This window comes from Psittacula echo (genome assembly GCF_963264785.1).
Source record: "Psittacula echo genome assembly, chromosome: 24".
NCBI classification, from domain to species: domain Eukaryota; kingdom Metazoa; phylum Chordata; class Aves; order Psittaciformes; family Psittacidae; genus Psittacula; species Psittacula echo.
This window is the reverse complement of record NC_137759.1, coordinates 4,325,644-4,350,803: the sequence shown is the minus strand read 5'-3', so window position 1 is coordinate 4,350,803 and position 25,160 is coordinate 4,325,644. Positions and strand designations below refer to the sequence as shown.

At 50.3% G+C, this 25,160-nt stretch overlaps 3 protein-coding genes across 5 annotated transcripts in view; 1 reads left to right on the top strand and 2 right to left on the bottom strand.

Annotated features, from left to right (window-relative positions):
- Nucleotides 1-4,361, top strand: part of MLLT1 (MLLT1 super elongation complex subunit) — a 32,207-nt gene extending 27,846 nt beyond the window's left edge. For 2 of the 3 annotated variants that reach the window (XM_080633739.1, XM_080633738.1), the window contains one exon: nucleotides 321-4,361. In XM_080633739.1, the coding sequence (XP_080489865.1) occupies nucleotides 321-449 (129 nt within the window). In that variant the 3' untranslated portion in view covers nucleotides 450-4,361. The remainder of the gene's footprint in view (nucleotides 1-320) is intronic. The other variant, XR_013958415.1, reaches the window with a different exon arrangement.
- Nucleotides 1-25,160, bottom strand: part of LOC308229673 (acidic leucine-rich nuclear phosphoprotein 32 family member B-like) — a 99,938-nt gene that overhangs the window by 70,135 nt on the left and 4,643 nt on the right. The window lies entirely within an intron of this gene.
- LOC308229883 (long-chain-fatty-acid--CoA ligase ACSBG2-like) lies at nucleotides 5,183-21,487 on the bottom strand (the record flags this gene model as incomplete). The annotated part of the gene is made up of 16 exons (XM_080634211.1): nucleotides 21,436-21,487; nucleotides 17,340-17,469; nucleotides 14,878-14,948; nucleotides 14,109-14,347; nucleotides 13,018-13,106; nucleotides 12,338-12,458; nucleotides 11,832-11,912; nucleotides 11,201-11,350; nucleotides 10,843-11,019; nucleotides 9,992-10,173; nucleotides 9,423-9,656; nucleotides 8,551-8,768; nucleotides 7,474-7,613; nucleotides 6,897-7,143; nucleotides 6,014-6,125; nucleotides 5,183-5,402 (listed from the first exon to the last, which is right to left on the bottom strand). The coding sequence occupies exons 2-16, from the start codon at nucleotides 17,462-17,464 to the stop codon at nucleotides 5,183-5,185; spliced, it is 2,406 nt and encodes an 801-aa protein (XP_080490337.1). The 5' UTR covers nucleotides 17,465-17,469; nucleotides 21,436-21,487.

Below are 25,160 nucleotides of genomic sequence, written 5' to 3'. Positions count from 1 at the left end.
TGCATGCCATGGTTTTGTTGGAAAAGATGCACAAGTGTGGTTTGTGCATCTCTGCCATCCCAGTAGCAGTCCCAAAGCTGGGCTCTCTCTGCCTAATTTAAAAGGGAAGAAACATGCCCATGTCCCTTCCTGGACTGAGCTAGTGCAGGAGAAGCTGGTTTGCTTTTTTGGGAGAGGATTGCCTTCATGTTGTGAGACATTCTCCTCTCTGAGGCTGTTCTAGAGGGGTGAGGGAAGGATGGGGCGGACTGCTCTCTATCTGCTCTATGTAATCTTCATAGCTCCCTGTCTACATCCTTGCTTGTCTCCTTTCTGTACAGATTGTAAATCTCATTGAAGAAACTGGGCATTTTAACGTTACCAACACAACCTTTGACTTTGACCTCTTCTCCTTGGATGAGACGACCGTCCGCAAGCTGCAGAGCTACTTGGAGGCGGTAGCGACATGACGCTTGGCCTTGGAAGCAGCTGCTTTTGAAACCAGAGATCCCCTTGATTGGTACCAGGAAACGAACCCATGGAACTAGGCCTTCTTATTCTCCTGATTCACCCGAAGCACTGCCTTAGAGAACAGCCATGCTCTATGAATGCACAGCCAGCTGCACTTTCTTGTAGGCTTCAAACAAGCACCCGTATTGCTGAGTCTGTCCTCCCTGGCTTCCTACGTACGCTTGGGCGCAGATCCTGAGTAGAGCAGAAGATGTGCTGCACTTAACCTCCCGGCGCGACCTTTCTCGTTCTACTTCAAGCGACTGTGTTTGAAGAGCACGTTTTCAGGCGTCTCTGAGGTCTGAAGAAGTGTGGATGATGTTTTCTTCACCAAATCTAGGGACCATCTGCCTGCAGAGAGCTCCAGCGAGTCCCGTTGCCTGCAGCTCTGCGAGGAAGCGTTGATGCTGTGTAAGTAAGATTGGCTTTTACAAAGCTTAACCCGAGAGCCTGACGCCAGAGGTGGGTCCCGCTGCTCTGCTGCAGAGGAGATGGACAGATCCCAGTTGTGATCACCTGCAAGCTCGTTCTGGCGCGGTTTGGTGCCGAGCACTGCTGTAACGTGGCTCCTGATCTCTCCAGGGCATCGTTCCACGGGCAGGACCTTCAGCTTCCCACAGAGACAGTTCGTGCTCTTTGAAGAGGCCTCTAGAATCTGCTGTCTCCCGCTGGGGTTTGGAGATGTCTTGTTTTGTTGATCTGAGCTCCTAAACAAAGTCTCACTCCTTTCAGTCTGCTTTAACTGTAATAGGACTACAAAACTGTAAGCTGTATATTTTATATATATATTATATATATGTATGTACTGTATGTATAAGAAGGGCCTAGTTGGGTCTTATGATCTTAAGGGTGTGTTTTTCTGTTCTCTTTTCTAAAGGCTCTGGCAGGGGAAGGGCGCTTAAGAACGTTTGACTTGTTTGTTAAAATGCCTCTTGTGGACAATTTCTAGCGTGTGGAAGCCCAGCAGCAATCTTGGAAGCGTTCAGTGCTTCGGAAGGGGCTCACCTCTGGGCTCCTCACTTGTCAGTGTTGATGCTAACTTTGCCAAAAGACGTGATTGGTTTTGTTCTTATGTTCTCAAAGAGGAATCTCCTACAGTGGCCCCTATAGTAGTGGCTGTACTTTGGGAAAACCAAAACAAGGGAGAGTTTTATCTTTGGACACAGCTGGAAAACGCTGACGTAGGAAATGAGTGAAGTTGGGTTTGTTTCCTCCTCCCTTTCCCGCCCTGCTGCCTGTTCAGGAACCAGTAAACACTAATCCCAGACCTCTCCTATGTTTCTAGTTAAACTAGTGTTGGCTTCCAAGTGTTGTCTAGGTGGGTGTGTGGAAAGTCCTGGAGCTTTCATTGAACCTCTATTACGTTCCCGCTCCCCAAACTCAGTATTTCCCTGAAGAATTGCTCCGTTTTCCCCATCAGTGTCTAAGCTGTTGCCAAATGTGAGCTGGGCTGCGGGTGTGAGGAGGAGCACGGCGTTCCCAAGGATCCCTCTGCTCCAAGGGGGTCCCCCCAGCTCTGTGACAGCCCCATGGGGGAGCTGGGGGGGGGCTGCATCACACCGGGGTCTGCCGTGTCCCTTCTCCACTCTAAAATCCAGTCCCTTGTTTTGGGTTCCCCCTTTCTTTATCATGGAAATGTTGCAACTAATCAACTGAAGTGGCAATATGATGATAAGCTTGTTTGAGTTGGGTCATGTTGACCCGATTCCCATTAATTTTGTCTTTGTACCATCTTTCATGTGTTGTGTGTGTGTGTGTGTATATATATATATGCATATATATATATATATATAAAAAAGAATCAAGCTCATGCCAGGCGCAAACCCTGTCACGACAGCGATCTCAGCTGTTTCCTTTCTTGATGGACAATGCCAAGCCTGGAGCGAGCCCCTGCGCGCAAGCGGCTGCCGGCAAGGCAGGAGGAGGAGCTGCGGTCCTGCCTCGGTGGCACTGGGATGCGTCGCGGTGCGGGACGGCAGAGGCAGCCCGCGAGGGTCCCCACTCACCAGGGGCTGTGTTCGGTGCCGTGGGTACGTGCGAAGCACTCCCATGGGGTCTGTGGTGTGGAGGAGGCGACCCCTACATGGGTGCTATGGACCCAGCAGGGCCTCCTGCCTGCTGCCCCTGGGGAAGGGGACAGCGGCATCACCCTGTCCCCGAGGTGCAGCGGTGGCAGCCGGCCCGAGCCTGGGCTCCCCTGAGGTCTTTCCCTTCCTCTCTGTGCCCAGGGACCATGCCCTGTGGCTCCTGGCAGCACTTCCAGGCCTCTTGGTGGCCTCTGGGGTTACCCATAAGGATGTGGAGGTGCCACCTCCCGCCTGCCCCTTCTCCTGTGAAGATGCAGATGGGCCGCGCTGCTCCCAGCCCGTCCATGAACACGCATGGGAGGGTGTTCCTGAACGCGGCTGGAAGCGCCCGGGGCTGCTGCTCTGGCATCGTCCTGTCCTGGAACCGACTTCAGTCGTGAAGCCCGATGAGCGGTGATAGGAATCCTGTTTGGTTTTTATAAGAAGTATTTTACACATGGGTTTTTTTAGACTCTTTATAATCTCCTTGAAAACCTAAAATAGGATTGTTCCCCCCCCCCCCGCCCAGCAATAGTTCTTTTCCATTGTGTGCACATGCTGATTTGTTACTAAAAAGGTTTCTTGCAAGTACTTAGTTGTTCTACAGAGTTGTTGTTTTTTGGGGTATGTGGTAGCGTCGGGGACCACAGGAGGAAATGACTCTGCAACCAAGGATCGGTCACGTTTGGGCCTCATCTTGTGTCCCCTTCTAGTTGGGTCTGAGCGAGTTCCCTGTGTAGGTTCTCTGTAGGCTGGCTGGCCGCTGTTCTGAACATGCCATGTACAGGTATTTGTGGATAAAGTGTTTGTTCTTGTGTCACTCTTGAGAGCATGGATGGAGTTATTGTACTATAGGAAGGAGGTGGCGGTGCTGCCCTCAGCATTGCTTCAGGTCTTCGAGGATGTTGTAGTAGCATTGTTAAAATGGGGAAAAAAAAGACAAAAAAAAGAAAAAAGACAAAAAAAAAAAAGGACAAAAATAGCCAAAATTGACTTGTAGCCATAATGGTTTTCCAAGGAAAATGAACTCTGTTACTTCCCGGTTTCCTTCGTCTCGGTACTGAAGGCACGAGCTGGTGCCGGTCGGGCTGAAGGCTTTCAGAGGAGTGTGAGTGGTGGTGGAGCTGAGGTCAGGATGTGGCTCTTCAGCTCTCCCTTGGTGTTGAAGGGGCGGAAGAGGGGTCAGGGCATGTTCCTGGTGTCTTGCTCTGTGTCTTGAGCCGCGAGGCTTCGCTTCCTGATGTGATGGATGGCAGCGGCCGAGCGGTGCCCATGGATCCATGGAAGTGCAATCAGTGCTTTGGGCCACCAGTTCTTCCGTAGCTGCGCGCGGTGATAGCATCAGGACCAGCCCAAGCGATGGATGCAACAATCCCGAAGCGGTTTTTGTCCCATCTTGAACGGATTTGATGGCAGGAGAGGTTTAAACTTCCCTTTTGGAGCTTGCCACCAGCAGAGGGCCAGGTCGCTGGTTCTGTGTTACTTCTAAAGCCTGGGATCAATGGGGTCCTGGTGTGCTGGGGCACGGAATAGCCATCAAACCCTGCCGAGACGAGTTTGCACTCCTAAAGCAAATGTAAGTACTTCACCTTCTAGATGACTTTTAATTGTATTTCTGCCTAGAGCCGAGGTATTAAATACCTTGTCACTTGAGGATGGTCAAAGTTGTGTTGGGAACGGGAATTCTTCACTCGGCTGTAAGAAATGCAGCTGGCCCAAGACTAACTTCAAGATTAAAAAGAAATCATGTTTGTAATAACGGTCCAGGATTGTTTGTCCTGAATTTTAAACTTTTTGTTAAATTTGTGGAACTATGGAGGAATTTTCTAGAAAAAGTGAAATAAAGTAAGATGGAAAAGTAGAACTTGGGGTGGCTTTGGTTTGTTGTGTTGCTTCTCCATGGGCAGCAATGATGGAGTCATAGACTCCCAGCCTCATTTGGGTTGGAAATGACCTTAAAGCTCACCCAGCTCCAACCCCTGCCGCGGGCAGGGACCCCTTCCACTGGAGCAGCTTGCTCCAAGCCCCTGTGTCCAACCTGGCCTTGAGCACTGCCAGGGATGGGGCAGCCACAGCTTCTCTGGCAGCCCCTGGAGATGAACAGCACAGGAAGGGAAACTCCCTTTAGGCACTGATGTTTGTTAACACATCGGGTTTAAATCCTGCAGCTTTGGGTTGGGGTTCCCTGGACTTCCAAGGGCTCTGCAGCAGCAGAGGGGCTTTGCTGCTCCCCATCCCCTTGGCCCCTGACCCAAGCCAGGGCTGAGCATCACTTCACTGCAGGGTTAAGGACACAAACAGCAGCGTTTATTGGGTGTTGCTCTGGACAACAGAGCCTGTTTGGGTTCAGACAGGGGAACGAACACCCGGTTACAGTCATGGCACCTGCCTGTTGCAGAGCCAACACAGTCTGAGGCTTAACCCCCACCCAAAGGTGCCCAGTTCCGGGCACTGCCCCACAGCATCCCTGTGGTACAAGCAGTGCTGCAGCTCCAGAGCTGTTCCTGGTGCTCCTCCGCCTGCTCCTGCTGCTCCTCCTTTGCCAACAGGAAGCATTACTCGGAATCAGAGTATTTGTGTTCAGGAATGGTTTCTAATTTGAAATAAGGCATTTTCCAAGGGATCCTTCATGCCCGGTGGGAGCAGCAGTCCTGCCAGGCGCGGGGCAGGCTCCAGTCAGCCTTGTAGAACCAGTCAAAAGAGAGCTCCTGGTACCGGGTGCTTCCCCCAGCTCTGAAGCTGCTCTCGTGTGTCCTAAACTCTGGATTCATTGCAAATGCCTCGGCCAGGACCTTGGGAAGAACAAAACCTCCAGAGCTGGGCCCACTCCAGGCACCACTTCTACAACTGTAAGACCACAGCCCTCACACATGGTAGTGCCCAGCCTTATGAGCAGTCCCTGGTGTAAAGCACTCCCCAGGCTGCTCATTGAACACCACAATTTACAGCTTCGTGATAACTTAGGAAGATGAAAGTATTGCACAGACAAAGCCAGGAACCACGAGGTTCCACATGGTCCTTCACTAGCATCCACCCTCTGTGATGGAGGACGTGCTGTGGGTAAGGGATTGGGAACAACTCGGGTGCCATCAGCATGCAGTCAGACATGTACAGGGAGGGAGGGGTGGCAAAGAAATAGGAGGGAAAACAGCGGCTCCTGATGGGTTTACATTCAGCTCACAAAGAGAAAACTTTGGTGGAAGGTAAAGGTTGGCTTTGCCCTTGTGAAAATGGAAGGGCAAGGATTGGGGAATGGAATCAGGGATGTCCGAGCATGACGCCAGCCACAGGGAAGCACAGGGCATGAACACGCTCGCTGTGCCGTGCTGCAGGGGCAGGACCTGTAGAGGGATGGGAATGGGAAGGGGGCTGCGTGTGCCTGAGCCTCCTTTATTTCAAGGGACCCCAGGGAATCCTTCCCAGCCCCTTCCAGTCCACAGCTGCAGCCTTTCCCCTACTGCCGGAGGTTGTTCCCCACAGGGCCCGGCCCATCCAAGTCCGTGTAGAACTGAGCGATTTGGTCCTTGTACTTCTCCAGCACCACCGGTCGCTTCAGCTTCATCGTTGGGCCTGGGGAAACACAGCACGGGGTGAGCGAGACACAAACCCTGAGCAACCCCAGACTGCTTTGGGTTGGAAGGGACCTTAAAGCTCACCCAGCTCCAACCCCTGCCACAGGCAGGGACCCCTTCCACTGGAGCAGCTTGCTCCAAGCCCCTGTGTCCAACCTGGCCTTGAGCACTGCCAGGGATGGGGCAGCCACAGCTTCTCTGGGCACCCTGTGCCAGCGCCTCAGCACCCTCACAGGGAAGAATTTCTGCCTTATCTCCAACCTGAACTTCCCCTGTTTCAGTCTGAACCCATCACCCCTTGTCCTATCACTCCAGCCCCTGATGAAGAGTCCCTCTCCAGGATCCTTGCAGCCCCCTTCAGATACTGGAAGCTGCTCTGAGGTCTCCACGCAGCTTCTCTTCTCCAGGCTGAACAGCCCCAATGTTCTCAGCCTGGCTCCATAGGGGAGGTGCTCGTGGCCTGCTCTGGGCTTGCTCCAACAAAGGAACACTTGGAACACAAGTGCAGACACTGACTGCCACTGCCTCTGTGCTTAATGAAATCTCTCTCCCTTCCCCTGGGAACAGGAGCAGCAGGACCAGCCTCAAGGGGCAACCCAGAACCACGCTTAAGTGCGGCTCTGTTCCCTCCTGCTGGTGGAAGCAGGGATTCATCCCACCCTCCCCAAACTGTGACATGGAAAGGCCACGGGCAACTCCATGGGCCAAGGGTCCGTTCAGGACCCAAGAAGGGGTGATGCAGTGACCTCAGTGCCCACCCACCACGCACCAAGCTCTCCAGTGAAGACAGAGAAGTCCTTCTCCAGCAGGGTCCATTTCTGGATCCTCTGGGCATTGGAGATTGCGTTCTCATTGACTGCTGCAATCCCCTTCTGGATGGCAGCATAGACATCCTTGTCCTTGCTGCGGATGATCTCCGAGACCTTGGTGGCCTTGCTGCCCAGCCTCTGGCAGTATTCAATGGCTTCTGGAGTGAGATCATCTCTTGGCTCACCGGTGTCTGTGTTTACATTGCACTGCAGAACAATACACAGGTAACGTGACTGACACACACACACGATCCCCTTTGAAGCAGCCACTGCTGCAGCCCCAGGAGGTGGTACAGAGGGGTAAGGAAAGCAGCAGGGTTTGGTTTCTCAGGCTCACTTTCAGGTCTTTGACTTCTGTTACAGAAACACTGATCCTAAACAGGACCAGGCCCCTGTCTGCAGCTCGGCTGTAACAAGTCAGACTCTATAACGCCTCCCATCGCTACAGGAGGCTGTAAAGTGCAGCACAAGTCTCTTCCTCACTGGAATTAAACCCATTCAGCGACAGAGGTGGATTCCCATCCTATTTCCCATTACCTTTAGTGTTAGAAGCATAGCGACGAACTTGGCTTTGTCTCCCACCAACATTGCATTGCTGATGATGGGCACCGCAGCTTTCACAGCATCCTCGATTGGAACGGGAGGGATGTTCTCACCTCCTGCAGTGATGATGAGCTCTGGAAAACAGTCAAATCTTCATCAATGCTCAGCGCTTTTCCCCCTTCCTCCACAACCTGAAGTAACTGCATTGCTCCTTTGTGTCTCCCAGACCGTGTTCCACCATCTGGAGAAGGGAGCAAGCCAGGAGCACCGCAGTCAAGGTTGAGGGGTGAGGCCGAGGTGCACACACGGCATTGCAAGAGCTGCTTTAATGCTGCAGGGACGTTTGGGGTTTGGGTATAGGGGTGCAGTGTAAGAGCACCTCAGCACCCTGCCAACATCACCTTAAGCCCCGAGGCGTGGATGTTGGTACCAAAGCTGTTCAGAAACTGAAGTGAAACATTCACTGAGGCAATGCAGGGCGAGGAAGAGCAGAGCCTGCCCTTCTCAGCTGCCTTTATTGCCCAAAGCAGCCCCTTTGCACAACCATTATCTCCTTCTGCTGACTGAAGTCTTGCATGAAATTGGATTTCATGCTGGATGAGGGTCGAAGTGGTGGCCCAAGAGCCACGCTGCTGCTCACCACTTTCACAACCCCACTAAGCTCCTGCTTTCTCTTGGAGTTAACCAGCAAAACCAGCTGGAACAGGAGGGAGCTGATTGATAGCACACACAGTGAGACCCGGGCAGGTCCAGCACCATGAAACAAGACAAGCATTAACTGCTGCTTCTGATCTGAAATCAGCGCCTCAGCACCCTCACAGGGAAGAGCTTCTTCCTTTTCTTCAACCTGAACTTCCCCTGTTTCAGTTTGAACCCATCACCCCTTGTTCAATCGCTACAGTCCCTGATGAAGAGCCCCTCTGCAGCATCCTTGTAGCCCCCTTCAGACACTGGAAGCTGCCCCGAGGTCTCCATGCAGCCACCTTCTGCCCAAGCCACACCACTAACATGAACACAGCAGCTTATCACGGTACTGTGTAACCTCGAGACAACCACATCAGGGGATGTTACCTTTAATTCTGCCAGTGATGTAGAGGAATCCATGCGCATCCAGCTTGCCAAGGTCACCTGAATGCAGCCAGCCTTCTTCATCAATTGCCTCTTTGGTTTTGTCCTCCATGTTCAGGTAGCCCATGAAAACGTGCCTGCCTGAGAAGCAGACCTCCCCGATGCCGTACTGATCTGCGTTATGGATCCGTGTCTCGCAGCCCGAGATGTGCTTTCCACAGCTAAAAGAGAACACAAACACCAACCCAGGGCTTGGCTTGGCTTTAGCTCAGTAGCTGAGCAGCAGGGTGAGATCAGAGCAGCCCCTCTCAAGCTGAAGTGTTTGAACAAAGCCAGGCATGCTTCAGCGAGAAGCATTGAACTTAAAAGGCATCTGCTTGTGTAAGGGGAACTACAGAGAAAGCTGTTATTGCAGAGATGGGTGCTCACACACCTGGTGGTTTCCACTCATTGCTCTCAAACACCTGAGCTTTGAATTAGAAGGTCGGTGGCCTTGGCAGCAGTTTTACCTTGGTGGTGTTCACTTGGCAGCCTGGGGAGGAGCCATTCAGAGCAGCAGCACAGTCCCATTGCCTTTATTCATTGGGCACTGTGGGCTCGAGTCACCAATTCTTCCTTCTCCCCATCAATCCCTTGCTTCCTAGAGGGTGCAGGCCAAGTTAAACTGAAGTAACACCACTGCTGCCCTTGGCAGATCAGATCTCCTCATCTGCAAGATGCAGCCAAAGGAACTGGCTCCCTGGTGACTCTTTCCCAGCAGCAAGGCTCTGGGGATGAGCTGCATCAGGCGAGATGCACATGGCAAGATGCAGGACAAACCTTACAGCAGCTCCTCCTCATAGGCAGCAGTGCTCTGCCCACAGAAAGGCCTTTACCTGCTAAGCCTGAACATGTGAGGTGTAGAGGCTGTGTGAGGCCCAGTGCTCTCACTCATGCCATACAGCTCAAGCACAGGGATGTCCAGGCTTAAGAAGAATTCCAGTGTCTCTCTGGAGATGGGAGCAGCCCCCGTGTAGCACCTCGTGCACCGGTCCAGCCCAATGGCCTTTTGCACTTTCTTGTACACCAAGTGCTTGGCTATGTGGAAGTTCATTGGGATATCATAATACCTGCAGGAAAAGAATGGTTACAAGATCTCAGTCACAAGTAGAACTTAGAATCATAGAACAGTTAGGGTTGGAAGGGACCTTAAGATCATCCAGTTCCAAGCCCCCTGCCACGGGCAGGGACACCTCATCCTCCTTTCATCTTCATCCTATTTTAGTTTACTCAGTAGAAAAGTTGTTTCCCCCCACTCCAGCCCTTACTGCTCACCCTCTGGTCCAAGCGCAACCAGCAGAAGCCAAATGGAGTTAGTCTGGCCTGTTCCATGGGACAGAATCCCTGACCTGATACTGAAGTTTTCCCAGTGTTCCCAACAGCCCTTCCTGTAGTTCAGAATTACCCGTTCATCCGGCCCAGGTTTGTCTGTAACCCGATTTCCTTGGCCCACGCAGCCACTTTTCTTCGGAATGCGGAGGATTTTGCACCTATGGATTTCATTCTTTCCTCCATTTTTTCCCAGACACGAGGAACTCCCAGGAAACACGTTGGCCTCACTTCCCGCAGCGTCTCCACCAAAGTACCCTGAGCAAAGCAGAATCCAATGCAGCCTTCAGAAGTGCTTCAGCGCAGAGATCCAGGCAGCTCTTCACAAAGCTTAGGACACTACCATCAATATGGAGGGATTTCTCCTTTTCAACTGCAGTGCCATCAAGGAAAAGGAACCCCAGCAGCATCCAGATGCCACCGTGGGCTTGAGAAGACAGCAAGGGTCAATGCTTTCAGTGCCAGTGCTGACACAGCCCCAAGACTCATTCTCTTCTCAGGACAGATTTAACTCTGGGGGCATTTTGCAATGTGGACAGAGCAAATACAAAGCCATTGCTTAACCAAAGGAGTGCAGTCAGGTGAGACGCCAAGAAGCTCCAAGCTGTGAAGAGCTGGCTCAGCTTATCCCAGTTTGGAATATAGAGTCAAAAGGCAAAGGTCAGTGGCTGCATGCGTCAACACAACAGACCCTTAAAGAGGAGCACTTGGTCACTATGCAAATAAGTAGAGTTAGCACAGCTTCCAGAATCATGAGATAAGTCAAGCTATGTTGGTTTTAAGTCAAGCTATGTTGGTTTTAAGTCAAGCTATGTTGGTTTTAAGTCAAGCTATGTTGGTTTTAAGTCAAGCTATCTATGTTGGTTTTAAAGCACCCCCCCAGCTACAAGCAGGTGGATGGAGATAGGCTTTTAACTATGTTTTTACCTTTAATGCATCTGGTTGAGCAAAGAAGACTTGTGCTCCGTGTATCATTGGCAACCAAATATCTGTTATCTGTGCAGCAATGTGACTGAGGGGCAGGTAGCTGACCACCAGCTCCTGCTTTGTGTCAGCATCTGTCAGCAGCAGGCTGCATCCCGCTGCCATTGCCGTCCAGGTCAGCTGCAACAAGAACCCACGTGAGTGTGGAGCAGCAGCTCTTCCAAGCAGGCACAGCTCCCAGAACAAGTCTACAACACGCCACAGTTTTAACACCAGGGATGGTTTTCAGCCCACCTCCACCCTCCCTCAGCACACACCTGAGGTCACAGTTCTTCAAGTGGGCAGATACACAGAGACTTACGTTGTCATGGCTGAGCATCACCCCCTTTGGCTGTCCGGTTGTCCCCGAGGTGTAGATCAGTGTACAGCACTGGTTTGGCTTCTGTGACTTGATAATTTCATGGAGCTGAGTGTCTGGAACATCTCTGCCAAGCTCCATGAACTCACTCCACTGCATGCAGAAGAGCAGAGCTCCATCACTTTGTAGGCTATCACTCACATGCAAAATTAAACCCTTTGCTACACATGAAGAGAAGGAAACTACCTTCTATGTCCAAACCTCTGGCACAAACTGGAAGAGGTTGTAAATAGGCACTGTCAGGCCCACCATGTTTTCTGGCTGCCACAAGAGGCATGGCAAGAAGCAGAAAGGGAAACTGATCCACCCACCACTAGTGCTGTAGCAACCCTGATATTAACTGGCAGTGCCAAGTGCCACTGTGGGCCCTGAGGCTGCCTTGCACACTGCCAACCTCCCCCACAACGTGGATTATGGAGGTTTGAACTACAGCAGACACCCACTGCTCCAGCAAGGCAAGCAATCCCCCACTACAGCCAACACAAGCTCGTCTGATGGAAGGTAATGGCTACTCATCACAAGCCATCAGCTCAACAGCCAGTATTTACAAGCCACCAAAACGCCCAGTACTTACAAAGTACAGATTTGGTCTCTTCTCTTTTAGCGCTTCCCCATACTGGACAATAGCTTTCAGATCAGGTAGTTTATGCTGAATCTGTGTTAAGAAGTGAGGCTCATGAGAAGGAGGAAATCCTGCTTGTCCCTTTCAAGCCTAAGTAACCCTCCACTTAACATGCTACTGCTACTTGCTATTTTACATAAAGCTAAGTGAATCTCATCTGCTTTACAGAAAGCCTCACTAAAGACAGCCATTTTGACTGGGATGTTGCCAGACAACCAGGGGATGCTCAATTGTTCTTTCAGGCTTCTCATATTTTAAGCTCAAGGCTTCATTAAGCTGTGAAACCATCATTTAACCTCTCCTAAGAGTGACTATTCATGTGGCTTGAACAGGGAGCACACCAAGGAGGCTCCATCAGTTCACCTCTGCTTTCAGACCCAGCATTTCCCTTGGGTACCACTCTTCCACGTCTGTCATTAGGAAGCTGGAGCCACCAGCCATTTAGGAAGTGTATTTACTTCTAAGATCTTCTGCAGCTGTTTATGGTTTTCCACAATCACCACGTTAGCATTACAGTTCTCTGCTACATAATGACAGGCCTCAGGAGAGTTTGTAGTGTAGATACCAACAGCAAATCCACTACAAAAGAAAAGGAAAGAATAGAAAACAGAAAAGCAGAACGTGATTAGAGGATTATCAGAGTTGATGGCAAAATTCACATCATTTCCAACTTTTAAGAGAGGAAAAAGGAAGAATATCCCATAAAACAACAATAAAAAGCAGAGGGCTTAACCTCAAGAGCAAAGGCTCTGTTCTGGGGTATGGGGCATGTCAGAGTGGTATAAGGGACCAAAGTGTTTCAGGTGGAAGGCAGCTACCAAAGTCCAGTGCTGTGATTCTCTGGCATTTCCCATCATATTTTTAATCATGGTGTAAATAAGCCTACTTCTGGATTAACCTTTTGTTCAGGTCTTCTTTTGAGAGAAGTACCTGGCTAAAAAACATCATTAATTTTTGTCTCATTAACTCATAATGAAGAAAAGAGAGAGTTAGGTTCTAAGCTATCTTCAGTACATTCAAATAGAAGCAGTTGGTTTTGTTGTGGGACTATTCACCGCTCAGTATCCTCACAGAAATACTGAGGTTACTATCTGAATGCTAAAGGGAAGGTGCGTGTCAAGAGAACACTCACTCTTACCCAGCAAGGATAGCTGCAATGTCAGCAATAATCCACTCAGCAGCATTAAATCCCAAGATGCACACTCCATGGAAACGCTCCAGTCCCAGCTGCAAACAAGAGAGGAGATTACAGCAATCCTGGTTTTAGTTCAAAGAATGCTAGGAGTTAATTCATGGATCTCTGCTGTGAGCACATCCAGGGAGAAGTTCATGCTATTATATAGAGTAATTCACACAGAAGAACTACCCAAGACCTAGTGTGGAACCAGTTATGTTTCACGTCAGACACTGTCCCACTTTATCAGTAGGCAGGAGAAAATTAAAGGATTATCCTTAGGGTGCACTCGGTGTGAGGAGCTCACTGATGCTAACGGTGTTGTAACAACTGCAATCCAGGCAGTTAATCGCTCCTTTGGGCTGGGAAGGAGAAGGTAAGAGGTGAAGTTAGACAACAGCTATTGAAACATTCAGTCCTTTAGTAAGGTTAGCTACGTCAGACGTCAACAATGACAACGAGCAACAAGCTCCAGTGACAGTCAGAGACACTTTGCTATGAAATTCCAGCTGTTAAAGTCCAGGTCTTTAAAGCTCCTTCAGCCCTTCTCTGGTTTCATCCCAATGTAAACTGAAAAATCCAGCCACAGGAGTGAGAACGGAGTGCCTTAACTTCAAGTAATAAGACCTCATAATGATGGCAGTTAGTACATGTAATGTTGTTTCTCCCTTCAAGTGTCTTAACTCCCAACAGTACAGGCAAAAGGCTCAGCCAGTTTCGACATTTAAGTCTGATTCTTAATTATCCCTTTAAGTTTTTTCTGTGGAAGATTAAAATACACACACCTCATGAGGGGCAATGGCCAGGTTTGCCATGCACCTCAAACACTTCACTTGCAATGTTTCCTTACCCACTTTTTTAAGTTGGATGTGGAAGCAACATGCAAGAAATTCAAGCAAAACCACTGTGGTAATTCCCAAGTTGTTCCTGGCATGTTCAGGCCCTCCTCTGGCACTTTAAGGCTCTTCTACACTCAAGAATCAATAAGTTGACTACAGCCATTTCAGTAGTTAAACCAACCAACCATTAACAAGGAGAACTCAACACAAGCTTACCTTCAGGAAGCTTTTTGCTGCTTTCCAGCACTCATTATAGTACATCTGATATGTTAGTTTTACCCATTTGCCATTCTTTTTGGATGCAAGGGCATAGTAACTGGAGTATTTCTTCACAGTTTCCTGGAATAGCTCATGCACAGTCTTTGGTGCCTTGCTGCCTAGGCCCTTCTCAGCTATCCTCAGCTTGACTTCTCCATCTCGTTGTGTTGTCCACAAACCAGAGGTAGGTGAAGAGGCTGGTTTGAAAGAGAAGTGGTCAGCATCTTATCTTTAGCAATTGCTTGCTGCCATAAGAGAAATATAAATACAAGTATCGAACATAAGACAGGAAATGCTGTTATACCCCCTCCCACACCCCTTTGACTTCTTATCCTTGGCAAGTTTGCCATAAAACTCCCAGTACTTTAGATCAGGACTAATAGAGAAAGCCTCTAAAGCACTTTGGAACTTTCCTTAAACAGTTCCCATTTACATCCCCCTCTAACCTGCTTTGCCGCCCTAAAGCTCTGTACCAGTAAAGTGGCAGCTTTCCACAACAGCCATATACACTCTGCTTTTGCTTTCCTTTTAAGGAGGACTGGAAGTAGCACATTACTACCTCGTAGATAAGCATTAGGCATTGACACTACCTATTTTACTCCTTGAAGTCCAAGTTCAAGACACTTCTGGCAATTTGAGTTTCTTCTTCCATTGCAGGCAAATTCCGCTTCCCATTTCAATAAGAAGTTTATGGACATCACAGTAACTGAAAACTCTTTCCACTCACCTTTGTAACTAACCTGAGATCTCTCCATCTTAGTATCTTCAGCTGTCTCGCTGCTGTGGACCTCGACAGTTCTGCAAGGCAAAAGCAATGAGCCCTGGAGAGGCTTTAGCACCCTGGCTGAAGAATGTTTGCTCCATCACAGCATTATATTAGTCCTTGGGTATGTGTCAGAGTGGTTCCTGATGTTCTGCAGGGGACTTCATTGATTTTACTAGCCTGCGTGGCTACAGCAACACCGCAGTTCCCTCTCAGAGAGCACGCAAGCTCTGCCCGCACTGCTTTTAAACACACGTATGTTGTCTGAACTGCAGCTACTGTTTCAGATAAGCTGCAGAGGAACCCATAAACACGTCAGCCAGAAACCAGCGGTGATTTCATACCAGGGCTCTGCTCTGGGTGCCTGAAACTGAGAGTCTCCAGCAGTGAGGAGGCAGGGGCAGGAAGGGGCCCACAATCTGGTGCTTATCTCCTGCCTGCAATACATGCAGCTCACGAAGGGGAGGCCCCAGCAGCCTCTCTCCTGAGCCATGCACAATCCCCCAGCCTGCAGGGAAACCCACAGGGATTTCCTGCAGAAGCCAGGCCAGCTGAGGAGCAGGAAATGGATTTAACAGGAAAGCTTGTCCTTATGTATTCCCAATAAACCTGGGGCATCAGGCTCCCACCAGATGTTTGAGAAGGAACAGAAGGGGGATGTGTCTGTTTCTGCTCCAGTCACGCTCCTCACCAGGAGCTTGTCCTGAGGTGCCAGCTGGAAGTTGCCCCTTTTAATTCCAACCTTGCAAGATCTGGTGAAGTGCCCCTGCCTGTGGCTGTAGAACTGTGTTTGACCCCTTCCAAGACAGACGCTCACAGCTGTGAATGACGAGGGCAAGGAATAATCAAGCTCATGTCCCACTTCAGACCACAAACTGAAAGCCAGGCCCTGTGGGATTTGGTATTCGAGTCCCTAGAAGGACATCCCACCCTCCAACTTACAGGCAGACATTGCCCTACCCTGGCCAATACCCCACAGGGATCACAGCACTGCAGTAACATTCAAGCTTTACATATTCCAGAGAACCAAAGGTTCCATCTTGCCTTCCCAAACAGCCCTCCTGGGGCCCTTTGCTCCAGGCAATCACAAAGGTCTTTCTTCCTTCATGTCAGTGCTAGGTGTTCACCATGCCTCATGGCAATGTTTGGTGCAAGGCTGCTCCCTAGCACCCGGCTGTTCTAGAAAGGCTGGGGGCTCCTGACATCACAACAGTGCCAGCCCTTTGCAGGGGCAGCTTTGGGGCAGGAGAAGCCCTGATACCTCTGCCTGTCATGCTGCTCAGTCCCATGCAAACTCCTCAGCCTACCCCAGCCAGGGTCCCCACTGAGCCCCATATCTTCCCTTTCCGCTAGACCAAAGAGAGGACGAGTCAGCACAAGGCACTGCATGAATTTTAGTGTAAATCCCTTCCCTTTGGTTAAAGTTTGCTCTGAATTTCTAGGGGATAATCAACTGTTATTGCTTTGCGCCTCATGATAGGGTTTAAGGCACAGAGAAGATTTGACGAGGCTACTTCCACGTATTATCCAAAGTGAAACTGCTTCTTCTAATGGATCTGCAAGCCAGAAACTCGAGGGAAGTAGATCTTTTTGTCTTGATTTCCCCAAAGGGATGATGAGATGTTCCCTACCACACATTTCCTCCTCGACACAGAGGACGTTTTTCAGTGCACATCAACCCTCACTTGCAATAGTTCTGCACCATTTCTCCACCAGTTTTTATGATCAAAACATGCAAATGACCCAGTAATATAGGGCAAACTCCCCCCCCCGCCAGTTATTTCCCTTACAGTGACTCAAGTCATCTTTTTCTCCCCCTTAACATGTAATGCAAATGCAGCCTGAAAATAAATAGGTAAAGAGGTTTTTTGTGAGCTACTTCCTATTACACTGCATTGAGATATAGACCCTTACACACTGACCTGCTCTTTAGTAACAGGCTGCTTAGATTTGTAGAGAGACTAATAGGAGCTTGGTGAAAATCAGCACAGGTACTGACCATGGGCTATCCCCTATCACTGAGACACACTTCTGATTACAGCAACACTTCACAACGTACTCACTGGGCATTCGATTTGATCAGTGCCCTCCCAGCTACATAGAACTAAAACTTCCACAAGGTTCCTTTAGAAGAGGTGGTCTTTCTTACTGTGCGGGACATTCTACCATTCCTGTGCTTTAAGTTGATATTGAATGCCTGCTGCTTTAAGCTCCAGACTCTGTATGGTAGCTATGTGCAGCAGATTTGATTCTGTTCCTCTTCTTTTGAGAGGGTGAAGTTGTAGATTCAGCTTTTGGAATTGGGAGCAAATATTTGAAACTCCTTCCAAAATCTAATGGGAATTAAATGGATGCAAACACGATCAAATACAAACTGTTTCTTATGCGTACAGGTCACCACAGAGAAAACCGGAGCTAAGACAAACCTAGCTGGCGAGTTGAGCAGTACATCATCCAGTGACACCCCAGCGCTCCCTTGAGGATCCGAATGAGAGCAAGCCACAGGGACTGGTTCTGCAACTGTCACGGGTGCATCTGCCTCACACAGCATCGTCCCTGTAAACACAGGTTTGAAGATTAAAATACAATCAAAGGCGGCGCTAAAATCAGCTGCCATGGATGGAGCTGTCTGAGCAGGGCGATCCCAACGCAGGCGTGACTCCAGCGTGCTGGATTTGCATGGAATACAGTGGATTCTAACAGCGGACGCAGCACACTCCACACTCAGTGCATTTAAAACCCCATCATCGGTAGGCGATACCCCACCCCACATCCCAACACGAGTGTGACAACCACACCTCTGACCATAAGAGCACCACGAGCCTGACAGCTCAAGTTTTACACTCCCTTTCCCCCAACCGTTCCCACCGGCTCTCAGACCCCCCCAAACCCACCTCCCAGGGCACCGGCTCCAGCCTCACAACGCATGGTCTTCGTGCAGCCTCAGCCCCTTCTCTCTCGAGCTCCAGCCCAGCGCTGAGGAGCAGGATGTGCAATAGCCCTGAGTTTTAAACTAGCGCCCAGGAGGCAGGTCTGGAGCATCTTATGTCATGTGCTGCCTGCCTCGCAATTGGAGGCGGCTCCTCACCCCACACCGCTGCCTCTTAAGGAAGCTCTGGCTCCGTGCCCGCCTGACAGCCGCTGCACAAGGGGGCTCTGGGGGGGCACAGCCCCAGAACAGCACAGAGGCTGAACCTGTTCTCGTGACAATCCACCCCTTTGCAGCCTTTGCCTTCACTACTTTGTCACGAGGGGTTTCAATCACCCAAACAAGGTGGTTTAGGACGTTGGTTTTATTTAAGGTTTACATTCATCAAAAGCTTTTGATGCTTGTGCTTGACAGGCTGAGCTTTAATTGTTTCAAGGGATTTCTAATTGACTGGAGAGGAATCTTATTATCCTTGATCTTTGTACAAAGTGGATGTTAACGTGCCATTTTGTACCTGCAGTAGACAGATGCAGTTTCAAGCGGGCAATGTGAAGAGCATCTTTGTCTCAACGATGAGAGACAGGAGCAAAACGAGAAAGCTATTTTATCTTATGTATCTGACACAGCCAGGCTGCAGCCTTCAACCCCTGATGTGTGGGGAAAGCCATCCCCATGGGCAGGCACAATTCGCAACAGGCAAAGCTGCCTTCCCCCCCGGAAAGCGGATCCCACCCCTTCCCCTTGCTCATCTACAAAAGGACACGTTGCTGCTCACACCACATTCTGTTATGGGCTGCAATTCACAACACAAAAAGTAGCTTCATTCAGCAGCAGCTGAGAAAGAGATGTCTCCAAAACTCCCATCTCTGAAGCCCTGATAAAGGGCAGACATCACCCAGCACCCATTCTAGGCTGGAACACCACAGTGGTTTATTCTCTTGGGGTTTCTTGTAATAAGACAGCTATGAGAAAAGGGGCTTTATCTCTACAGAGGAAACCCTGAGACCCAGGTTTAGCCCCCTCCCCACCCTGGAGGAACTCACTCCCACATCTAGAGGAGTATCCTGGTTACCAGCCAGCTCTGTGCCTGCTGGAGGTGTCACCATCACCTCTCTTGCTCAAAGAGAGCCCAAGGCACAAGGCGAGGAGGAACGTGTTGTCGAAGCTGTCATCAGCCTCTTTCCCACTGCTGCACCCACATTCCTTCCCAGCACCCCACAACACGGGGTTTAAGCTCCCCTGCATCCCTGCAGGAAGATTTTCTCCCTGCACTAATTGCAGCATCTCTCTTGCCATCTGCTCCTCAGTGCAGCAAGAAAAGTCTGCAGGGAAAGTGTGGCTGTGTCCTCACACCAGCTATGTTGCAGCACAGCCTGACAGCCTGGTGGAGGTTGGTTAGAAACCTGTTGGGCAAAGAAAGGGGGAAGCCTCTCCTCCCACAGAGGCGTTTCTGCATCACCCACAGTCACTCGAGAGGGAACAGTGCTTCACAGTGGAGACTGTTGCTGTGCTCTGCCCTTGATGCACATGTGCCCTTCACTGAGACACCCTGTACAGGGCATAGCCCTCACAGAAGGGTCTTATTCTGATGGGGGCTCACAAGATACGGCACAACTTGAAAGTCTAGGGAGACACAGCAGGACATCGCTGTCTCCATCACATCCGGTGGGATGGGATCTTCAGGGAGAACCTAGATGTTAATGCCCCACGGTCCCCAGCACCTGGAGTGCAGCAGCACCCTCCTTGCATAAGCAGCAGCAGAACTTCTGGAGCACCCAGGTGCATTCACACTGCAAAACAAAGCTGAAATGCATCCCGGTTGCGCAAGGTCCCCTGTGAACGCAGGCCACTGGAACGCCAAGGCAGCCATGCATTTTGTATAACAAATTAGGGTTAGAAACAAGCATTTGCCAATATAAATGCTCTGAGTGGCTCTGCTAAGCACTGCAGCCAGCCCCTTCCTTCTCTGAGGCTTAGTTATGCTACTGGAAAACAGCTCACTGCAGTGAATGCGATCACAAATGGGATCAGGAATGATTCCCTCTTGCCCCATGCTGTTTGCACAGGAGCTAACACACAGATGGTCAGGAACACGAAGAACACACCCAAACAAAAGCCTGCTGAAAGAAACCTCCCTTTTAATTACCCTCCATGGCAACTGAAGCCATTTCCATACAAAGCATCCTCTGCTTTGAGGGAATGCTGTGTCCACAAAGACCTGGAAGTTGGTGAAAGAGTTCGTTGGAGCTTCCCCAACAAAACAGAATGAAAGGTGCAAACCCATGACAGTCAATGGGACAGGAGTGCCAGTTTCATTTATAAGTGGTCAGAGGTTATTAAGGCACACATAGAGCTTCCAAAAGGTCAGTTCAAACTCAGACTGCTGCAGATGTTCATTGGTCATGTTGACATTTTCCAGCACAGCCCAGTTGGCTTCCTGTTAACGACTGAGTTTCTTTTTTCTGGTAAATCCACGTCTGATCTGCTCCAGTTTTCACTGTGCAGATCAGCTTGAGGAGTTGCTGTTATCTCGCTGCCTTTCCACACTTCCATTAGAACTGAAACTTGGCATTTCTGCTTGTTTCCCTCACAGATTATTAAGCGAGGAGAGAGCAGCTGAGCAACCCTCTCTTCCTCTTTGAGATAAATCCCAGTTTTTAAGAGGGCAGCACCAAAAACTTAAGCACTAAAAGCTTTCTCCTCAGCAGTAGCACTGACCACAGGTTGGCCTTATGGCTGGGCTGCAAAATGGTCTGATGCTGGAGCTAAGAGAGCACGACGAAAAGCAGCTCCAGCCTCTATGAGGATGACACCACACCAAAGATCTTGAGTGAATGGCTGCAGACAGACACTTGACTCCATCGCAACGCTGAATGTTCATTGAACACAGATGCTGCAGAGCATCACTTTGTCACCTAAAACCAGGTGGGGTGGAGGCATCAGCCCCGTGTGGTTCCTCAGCCAGGCAGACCACTGCAGAACTCATTTCACGCTGGGTGCAGATTGCTACTCCAGGACACTGGGAGATTTTAGGTGAATTCCCCAGCAGCGTGACTCATCAAGAGGCTTTTTTAAGTTCCTGTTTCCTAAACTGCTTTTTGCTTTACTACACCATCTGCGCTTGCCTGCGGGTGGGAAACCCCCTTGCACAGAGTAAGAAAGCCCTGGGGTATGTGCTTAGAGACACGGTACGCGTGTTTCTGCCAGCATCCACACACCCAAGGCTTCATCTTAGCTCAGAGCCCTCAGTGTCAGAGCATCCCCAGCCAGCCAAGTCCCTTCACGCTCCTTTACCGCCCATGGCAGGACAGGAACGGCAACAGCCTCCCCCGGCTAAGGCAGCACCACAGAAACGTTCGCTTTACACTGACAGAGAGCAGCCCCCCGAGACAGGCACGACCCGGCCTCAACACCCACACCAGCCCCACAGCCTCCCACTCGGGACACCACGGGGACACCGCATGCGACCCCCGCAGCGCCTCCGCCTCCTCCCCACAGCTGTGGGGCTGAGTCAGGAGAACAGAAATCGGCCGCGAGGGACGGGACGGGACGGGACGGGACGGGACGGGACGGGACGGGACGGGCCCCGTTACCTCAGGAGCCGGCAGGCACGCGACGACCACCACGCGGCGCAACAGCCACACGAGGCCCTTTAGAGCGCGCCGGGCCGGGGGGGCGTGGCCACGGCCCAGGGTGGGCGGGGCAATCCCGATAAACTCCGCCCCATTGGCGCTCGAAAGACCCGCGCGGCCGCGCCATTGGATGAGGCTGGTGTCGGAAGGGCCAAGGCTCCGCCCCCTGCTCCGCTCCCTGAGGCGGAGGTCACCCGCGGTCGTTGTCCTGTGCGGCTGCGGAGCCCAGGGCGCCGGGACCGGGCGGGCTCCGTGGCCCTGGCAGCGCCTCAGGGGGCCTGGCCTTGGCGTGGGGGTGCCTTGGATCCGAGGCCGTTGTACTGGGGGGGGGAGCGGTGTGGGGGCTGCTGGAGCGCGGCCTCAAACAAACCGGCCCCGTGGTGGTGTTTTCTGACCACAAGTGTTGAAGCAAGTGAAGCACTTCCTGTATGGAGCCAGGCTGAGAACATCGGGGCTGTTCAGGCTGGAGAAGAGAAGCTGCGTGGAGACCTCAGAGCAGCTTCCAGTGTCTGAAGGGGGCTACAAGGATGCTGGAGAGGGGCTCTTCATCAGGGACTGTAGTGATAGGACAAGGGGTGATGGGTTCAAACTGAAACAGGGGAAGTTCAGGTTGGAGATAAGGCAGAAGCTCTTCCTGTGAGGGTGCTGAGGCGCTGGCCCAGGGTGCCCAGAGAAGCTGTGGCTGCCCCATCCCTGGCAGTGTTCAAGGCGACCCAATGGTTTGTGTTGGGAGAGACCTTAAAGCTCCTCCAGCTCCAACCCCTGCCACGGGCAGGGACCCCTTCCACTGGAGCAGCTTGCTCCAAGCCCCTGTGTCCAACCCGGCCTTGAACACCGCCAGAGCATGAGAGAAGCTCCTGCCAGAGGACGCAGCAGCACTGAGGGTATTGCAGCTGCAGTGACTCAATGATCTTAAGGGTCTTTTCAAGCCTCAATGATTCTGATGCCTTAACGTTTCTATCCTGCCATGACAATTGCAGGTATTCAGCATGCTGCAGCATAAGACTAAGGTGGAGGAAGATGCCATCAAGGACAGAGATGTCCCTCAGAGGGTGAGAGCAGAAAGATAAATGCCTTGACAAGGGTTGGGATAAATGCAGATTGGGGCCATGGTTCTTTAGGTTTGTGCATATCAAATCACACGAGTGTGGTTAGAAACACTGGTGTGCAGGCACTTCTTCCTGTTGAGGTTATTTTATTGGTGAGGCAGAGGCCGGCTGCTGCCATGAGCTGCATTCTTCTTGGCCACAGGTTTCCTGTGACCGCCAGAACATCACCCCACTTTCTGGTGAAACAAAAGGAATTCCATTGGCAAGTTCTTTCTTACCTCGGGCGAAGAATCATCCACAGCTGTGGACACAGAAAGAGTGGAAATAAGTTCCTTCTTCAGCTTAATCGTTCCCCATCTGGAACAAGTCATATCTGCCCACATAAATGACACAAGACAGTTACACAACTTTTATCAGCCTTCCCATCAAGCCTGGGCACTGGGTCTGTAAGCTATTCTGGGCTAGCATTCCTCTGATAACACTCACAGACTCCCAGTTTCAGAGTCACTGGTAGCAAGTGTAACTGCACCTCAGGACATTGACTTGAAAGATAATGGGGGGGGGGGCAATACACTATATCAGTAACTTCCATGTGAAGCTCAACAAGAGGAGGATAAAGGCACTGAGAAAATATGGTGCTAAACACATGGTCCCAGGGAAGGAAGGGAGGCAGAAGAGTCTGTTTGTTGCATAATAATGTCTAAACTCCAACAGCTCATGTTATCTTTCCCACCAAAGACTTGCAACACCTTTCTGGTCATGTGAAAGGGTCTACAGCAAATAGGTGTAGGTCTCTCCAGAAAAAAAAACCCAACAAAGCAAAACCCAAAGCACACACACACCATTACCACCACCACCAAGAAAGAGACAGACTAAAATCCCCCATTAAATGAAGTCCTGGGTTCACATCTAACTCTCAGCTGTCACAGATCCCAATTAGAATCTCCAGTCTATATCATATTTAGTTTGATATTAGATATCACGTCTTTTTTAAGGTCTTGTTTGGATCCTCTGAACATTAAAGCTAAAACCAAATTGCAATGCTATTTATGATCACAAGTAACTTCACTTTCAACAAAGAATTGGATGGAAAGCCATTTGCTCCAAAATAAGATGCATGCAGAAGTTACGTAGAATCATAGAACGGTTTGGGTTGGAAAGGACCTTAAGATCATCCAGTTCCAACCCCCTGCCACGGGCAGGGACCCCTTCCACTGGAGCAGCTTGCTCCAAGCCCCTGTGTCCAACCTGGCCTTGAACACTGCCAGGGATGGGGCAGCCACAGCTTTTCTGGGCACCCTGGGCCAGCGCCTCAGCACCCTCCCAGGGAAGAGCTTCTGCCTTATCTCCAACCTGAACTTCTCCTGTTTCAGTTTGAACCCATCACTCCTTGTCCTGTCACTCCAGCCCCTGATGAAGAGCCCCTCTCCTCTCCAGGATGCTTGCAGCCCCCTTCAGACACTGGAAGCTGCTCTGAGGTCTCCACGCAGCTTCTCCTCTCCAGGCTGAACAGCCCCAACTTTCTTAGCCTGTCTTCATATGGAAGAGTTGCTTGCAGCAGGTCAGAGAAACCCCAATTGCATTTCTGGCACTTCAATTGCAAAAGAATTGTGGTTTTCCTCTTGCTGCTGTAGGATGAGAGCAGTGGGTTTGCTTCCCCATTCCCAAGCCGAGGGACTTTGGTCACAATGTTTACCAGGCAGGTTTACCAAAGCAGAACAAGGCTGTTCCCTGTTTGTCCTCCCTGTTTAAGTCGTGTTATAACCAGGAAAGGGATGAATTTGCAAACAGAGTAGCAGATAATAACACAGAAACATGCACTATCGCTTGGTTGCATGGAGTCCAGATACCATTGTGTGCTGGTGACAGCACAAGCAGAGGAGTTGCTGCTGATTGACTGTGGCTGGGGTATGGAGCATGACCTGTGCACCTGTAACTCAGACAGAAATGTTAATAATCCACAGGGCTACTTAATATTTTCTGTGTTTTTTAAACATAAACTCACTCTAATTAAAAAGTACCTGAATTGAAAATCCTCACAGTCAGGAGCGTGTTGAACTTCCACAGGAACAAGCTGAACCTTTCTGTTTAATATTCAGGTTCCAAATTTCTCTGTGACTTCGTATTTTGTCCCTGATCAGGGTGGAAGTGACCTGAAACACTGCAAACAGTCACAAAGAGGGGTTGTGTCCTCCCACAGGCTGGTTTTCAAAGGAATTCCACTCCAGCTTACCTGGTCAGCACATGAGTTTCCCTGTCAACAGGGTGGGGAACGCTTAGTTAAAGTCACTGCATCAGGAAAGACATTCTGCAGTGGACAGCAATTCCACTAAAACCTTATGTTTTAGTCCGTGATTGGGAGTTGAATTACACAGATGTTGCCTCCATACAGAAGTTGTGTTGACAAAAGCTGCATTGATTTAGTTATATCGATGTGTCTACCTTTGACTACATCCAAGTTGTGGATACATCCTCCTCTAGCTTTGGTAAGCTGAGGAGGCTGCAGCTCCCTGCAGGGAGTGGCACACAGAAACCCACAAACTCCTGTTTTTCCATGACTGTACCCAATGTTTTTTACAGATTTTCCAGGCAGCTACAGCCAAAGCAAACAGATAACACGCCAGATCAATGCTTAGT